This window comes from Lygodium microphyllum, chromosome 25 (assembly GCF_053477565.2).
Source record: "Lygodium microphyllum isolate KBCC chromosome 25, Lygodium_microphyllum_v1.1.10, whole genome shotgun sequence".
NCBI classification, from domain to species: Eukaryota; Viridiplantae; Streptophyta; class Polypodiopsida; order Schizaeales; family Lygodiaceae; genus Lygodium; species Lygodium microphyllum.
Window position 1 is genome coordinate 60,812,864 of NC_141159.1, and position 5,966 is coordinate 60,818,829.

The following is a 5,966-nucleotide window of genomic DNA, read 5'->3' on the forward strand; positions in this document are numbered from 1 at the left end:
TGCCTCAAATAAGTTCTCAACCATTTGTTGACCCACTAGGTTTGTCCATCTATCTGAGAATGATAGGTGTTACTTGGAGTCAAAGTTGTTTCAATGGAAGTTAACAAGAGTTTTCAAAAATTCCCCTCAATAGAAGCCCAGAAAGCTTAAAAATTCCTTCCATGAATTGCTCAATCATTGCTTAGTTGAATATTGAACTTTGGTAGGTACAAAATGGGTTGATTCGATTACCTAATTGACCACAATAAAAGCACTATTCCATCCATGCTTGGTAGTACGAAACCCCATAAGAGTGAAATTATTATTTTGTTAATATGGTAGCCATTTAAAATATATTCATTTAACATCCTTTCACTACAAGGGAATGAACCAATAGCGACAACTGGTTTCGATGAAAAATATTAGCATCGCTATTAGCATTGCTAATTTGAGTTTGCGACACTAATAGCGACGCTCATAGAGACATCGATAGTAATGCCAATAGCAACACAAATAGTGACATAACCGAGTCCCAAGTCCCATTTCAAATAAGTGATAAATATTTGACCACACATGGCTAAATCTTGATCCATATTTGAATGTGGGATTTGGAAAGGTAGCTTATGTAGCATTTAGGATAGACTCCACCTTTAAATAAGACAACAGATTTGCCGATGTGGTCAAATATAAAGGTATGGGGGGTTTCCAAAGTGGATGGAAATTCCCAAATTTCCAAATATAATGTTACATCGCTTTGAGAAAAAAAAAAGCATTGAAAATCCAAGCGTAGCATTTCTCAAAACCATTTGCAAAAGAGAACGAAAGAGAAAGCAAGATAGCTTAAAGCTTTGAGAGGCCGAAGAGGGAGAGAAAGAGAGAGAGAGAGGGATGGAGGGAGAGCTCATCACCACCTCCACCATTGCCATATACAAAGAAGAAGAAGAAGGGTGCAAGGGAGAAGGGAGGGAAGTCACAAAAAGGAGGCGCAAAGGGTTTCATATCCAAGCCTTTGAGATAGGTACATTGCTTCCTTTTGCTTTGTTTTTGTGATTTCTTCTTTTCTTTCTTTATTTTCATTTGTGGAGAGATGCATTGAGAGAGAGGGAGAGGGAGAGGGAGAGAAGGAGGGAGGGAGGGAGGGGGAAGATGGGAGGGAGAGAAAGTTAGGTGCTCAAATTTTGCTTAGGTTAGAAGGGTATAGCATGGTTCACAAGGCTCAATGCCATGGAAAACTCCTCATTCACTTTTCATTTTTTAAAGTGCCATAATGATTCGTTCACTTGATATTCTCTATTTTGTATTTTTGTATCTCTATATTGGTAGGACCATATCTAATCCTTTCTTTGGGTCTAGTCTCAATGTGTTTAGGTTCATTCTAGTCATTTTCTCACACCATATGGTAAGCTTGCTTGATATTTGATACACTCTCGAAGATTACACATTGTTTCCTAAGGGTCAACAATGTGAGAAACATAAGTTCTCTAATGGTTAATGATATGTAAAAGTTTATTTACAAGTACTTACCCTCTTACTCATGAAAGTAACCTCCAAAAAAAGGAGAGGCATTGTACTTCATTCATGATGCGATTTAGTCTACTTTTTTTTTCTTTTGGATATACAGGAAGTTGTATTAAAGTAGAGAATATGCAAACAAGCCAAGTACATCGTACACTACATTAGAACCTTTTCAAGACTTTTACACAAGCTATATGTGCAAACACTGCAAACACGTCAACCTAGAGATAGATAAAGACATTCAAGAGTTCCAACTAAGTATAAATGAGCTTTGCAATTAAGTAATATAGATAGAGACTTTCAAGAGTTCCAATTGAAGCTTACTTTTCAAATGTGATGCAATTTTTGTTTATACTACTTAGTTAGAACTCTTGAAAGTCTTTAACTAACTAGGTTGATGTGTTTGCCATGTTTGCATTTCGATGTACTTGCCTTGTTTGCATATATGACTTACTTGTACAAATTAAGTACATGCATATGTTGTGTAAGAGCTATGTTGATATTTTATACAAAGAGTTTCACTTTCATACATGTGGGTTACATACACCATCCTCTAGTACAAGAATACATGTCATTATTAACTAGATTAGTAACTAATATGCAATATCATTAAACCTGCACTCAATATGGTGCTCACATGCCTATTCAAGCCTAACTCTAAAATAGTCAACATTGAAATCAAATTGAACTTTATGTGTGGATATATCAAGGTGCTAACATAATGTCGCAAAGAGGCAAGCAAGGGCTTTAGTTGAAGTTTGGTGTTTAGGGCAAATTTCATGGTTGGAAATGGCCCTAGATGCAAGCTTTGGTCACGACGATGGGCTTTTCTATATGGTTGCGAGTTGATCCTCTTGTTAGCATTTTTAAAACTTAGGTAGGTTACCCAAAATAGTTGTGTTTGATGGAGGATGAGGAGGCATGTGAACTTGCTATACAACAAACACGATAGTAAATGTTCTTTACCAACAAGGAGGCTGAAGAAGCCTATGGGCAGTAGGGTTTTACATGATGATTGTTGTGTGGTAACAATCCATGTATCATTGTGAAGTAATAGCTTGATATAGGTCTCTAGAAAAAGCCCTCCTAGATAACCTTGCTCCATAGTACTTGTACTCCATACACATAATCACTCACCACAAGGAGCTTCTTCATGGTTTGGAAGTAGGAGGGAAGTAGCAATGTGATAGGGCATTTGTGTCATATGGGCAATGCCATAGTAGTTAGGAGACCAATAGTCGATTGTGTGGCCTTGGGGACCACCGATGGGTTTGTTGCATATGCACAATTCCATAGTAGTTAGGAAACCAATAGTCGATTGTATGGCCTTGGGAGCCACCGGTGGGTTTGTGTGATAAGGGCGGGATGGTGGGGTGGCAATGTGGTCTGAGAGCCGCGCGTGACCAGGCCCTTAGGTAGCCATCAAATTATAAGCGTTTAAAGAACGTACCATGGGGGTACGCAACTGCGATGCAGTGTCAGCTCTCTCTCTCTCTCTCTCTCTCTCTGATTTAATGCTGACGGCCGCCTTCACTCACGCTGAATGGCGGCCGTTCTAACAGGCCCGAGCGCAGACGCAGGCGAAGCTCAGGCGCCACGTGGCGTTGACAGCATTGACAATTTGTACTCCTTTCCACTTCATCTTCTTTCTCTTCTTCCTCTTCGCACTGGCGACTACCTCAAGGTCTGCTACTGTAGCTCCCTTCTCATCAATCTGCAGCTCTCTGTCTCTCCCTCTGTCGTAAGAGCTACCGGTAGTCGTACCGCAGGCGGCATGAGTATAGCCGACGCCCTGTGCATGCTTCTCCTGCTCCCGCTACCGCTCCCGCTTGACTTTCCCCGCACCCCGATTGCCCTCTTCGATCATCCTTTCAATGATGATGACTATACTCATACGTCCCCTCATCCGACGTCGCAGCGGCCGCTGTCATCGACCATTTCCTTGCCTCATTCGCCTCGACATCTCTAATTCTCCTCACAGTCTCGCCCACTGGTTATTCGTCCCACTCTTCTTGCTTCTCTTACTAGCCCTTCTCACCACTTCTGCATTGCCCGACTGTCTCCCCCCCTCAGGTAGTGGTCGCATTTCACCTCGTGGTTGATCTTACGGTAATCTCTCCTTAATTTCTCACCTGACTATGCCTCTTGCACGTGCAGTGGCTCACGCTCGTCCTTCTGGTTCAGAAATACTCCCGAGTGTCGCATCGGATTGCACCGCCGCTCGTCTGCCACACACGTCAGTGCTGGGGCTCTTAAGAGGTCCGTAAAATGTTTGCTGCAGAAGCAAAGCAAGATTCCTTTCTTCAGTACACAGTACACTAGTTCTAGATTGAATAGTGTGAGTGAGACCTCGCAGGAACGAAAGATCAAAGCAGCTTTACAGGCCAGAACCTCAAGGATGGTTATTCTGCAGTCGTCAGTCGCAAGTTCGGCGCTGCAAGAAGAAAATTGAGTGAGTTTTGATAATAAGTCGAGCATTTTTTTGTATATAATCGTGCCTTACACCGACCTAAAATCCAGTGATTCTGATCAGGTTAACATCAGTATTTGTATCGGCATGGTTGTTTAGTAGGGATTCATGTGGGTTTAAGTACAGCAATTCAACTAGAAAGTTTACTTCTAACATTAACGAGTTCGGGGTGTACTGGAATGATTCATAATGTGCACTTATTAATTGCATAAGTTCACCGGTATATGTTCTATTGTTACGATTTCACATGCACGTGTACAACGACAACCCCAATAAGATGGTAAAGGATCACTAGCAGAGGTTGTAGGGTTGTTACCGTTGCCTACAAGGTGGTTAAGTAGAGGCTAAGGAAGAGGTGAAGGTCCACTGGTAGTGGCTGAATAGGATTGTTATCATGGCTGACAAGAGAGTGAGAGTGAGCAATTCTATTGTGAGAAGTAAATTGAAATCCAATTGTAGGTGAGGCACAAGTTAGCTATATGGTACACGAGAAGTTTTAGACAAATTCCCTTTACTACTCTCACATTGTGAATTAGGACAACATCATGAGTTTAAGGGCTGGGTCGCACCGAGGGGTGTGAGAGTGGGGGTTCGATATCCTGTAAGTGTAGTTGCACCGACCGGCAGCAGCAGCGTGAAGCTTTAAGCTACCACTAAAATACCCCTGTAAGAATCGCCGAAGTTTACCGGACAGTGTTTGGAAGAATGAAGGAAATATGCTCCTTTTGCCGTCTGTGCATTGTCTTCTATATCAATATACATATATATATATACACACATATATATACATTCACTGTTCACATACATTGAGAGAGAGAGAGAGAGAGAGAGAGAGAGAGAGAGAGAGAGAGAACGTGTTACGTGTACGGTGTGTGTGGAGGGTAAATTATGAGTCATAACTAGCTTTTCTCGCTTGTTTGTTGAATAAAATCTCTGAAAAGATGGATTCTTTGATCCCGTAAACAGTGGTTACAATAATATGGTAGGTGCGTGCAGCAGTAACGATATTTCGATCTCGCAAGGGCCGGATGGAGCACACGGCATCCCACAGTTCGTGGTGCAGATCGTGAACACATGCGCGGTGTCGAGATGCGCGCCCTCGGAGGTGCATGTATACTGCGGTTGGTTCGCGTCGGCTCCCCTCGTGAACCCCAGCGTCTTCAGGAGGGTCGCCTTCAACGACTGCCTCGTCAACGCAGGCCGCCAGCTCAAGTATGGCGAAATCCTGCGCTTCCAGTACGCCAACTCCTTTATGTACCCTCTCAGGCTCAAGTCTGCCAAGTTTTGCTAGCCCTCTAATTAAATTAATCAATACATCACCATCATCACCCATCACCATTCATGATCAAATCATCATATCATTATCATTACCCACAACTTCTCAGCTACTAATTGTAATGTAACTGCTATGTGTATATACAGAACCTTGCGTCTCGGCTTGCTTTCTTTATCAACTTGCGTTAACCCTAATTAGTTCTGACTGTCAAAAGGTGTACTGAATCATAAGTCATCGTCTCGAGGCCATCTGAACCCTTCAACTTCGGCTTTCAGAGCCCAGTCTCTGCTGCAGTACGTAAAGAGACGGCGTAGCGCAGACAATCAAGAAGATTGATTCAGCCATTGCCTACGCGCAGAAACCAAAGCGCTGTAACTGCATTAATACATATAGATCTTTACAAATCCTATATGACGTTACCCATTTAATTGATAATTTCCCAGACTTTTCTGATCAAGAGCCGGGTATTTTTATCAGAAAAGTGAACATTTGAATCTGACGAGTACATGATTCGCTTGCAAATTACAATTAACAATTGTGATCAAATCACAATTTTACAGTAGTGATCAATACCTGTGGACGGATATTGTCACGTGCGTCATTGCTGCATTCATTTTACAAGTCACACGAGCCTCCAGGCTGCCGAGTCCCGACACTCACCACAAACCGGACGCTAACAAGATTTGAAGTGAACTACCTACTCTCGAGAGTCGAAACAACTCTGCC

The 5,966-nt window shown here is 42.3% G+C and overlaps 1 protein-coding gene across 1 annotated transcript; it reads left to right on the forward strand.

The window, feature by feature from the left end:
• Window positions 1–3,169: 3,169 nt before the first annotated feature.
• LOC148014283 (uncharacterized) lies at window positions 3,170–5,677 on the forward strand. The gene is made up of 5 exons (XM_087666813.1): window positions 3,170–3,567; window positions 3,652–3,753; window positions 3,851–3,946; window positions 4,951–5,218; window positions 5,387–5,677. Exons 1-5 carry the CDS (start codon window positions 3,369–3,371, stop codon window positions 5,436–5,438), a joined length of 717 nt encoding a protein of 238 aa, XP_087522939.1. The 5' UTR covers window positions 3,170–3,368; the 3' UTR covers window positions 5,439–5,677.
• The last annotated feature ends 289 nt before the right edge of the window (window positions 5,678–5,966 follow it).

Bases quoted from the DNA above. Each gene is read 5' to 3' on its own strand.
- LOC148014283 (XM_087666813.1), top strand. From the start codon at position 3,369: ATGATGATGACTATACTCATACGTCCCCTCATCCGACGTCGCAGCGGC. The intron at 3,754-3,850 runs GTCCGTAAAATG...GAGACCTCGCAG, and splicing joins AGTGCTGGGGCTCTTAAGAG to GAACGAAAGATCAAAGCAGC. The intron at 3,947-4,950 runs GTGAGTTTTGAT...ATAATATGGTAG, and splicing joins CGCTGCAAGAAGAAAATTGA to GTGCGTGCAGCAGTAACGAT.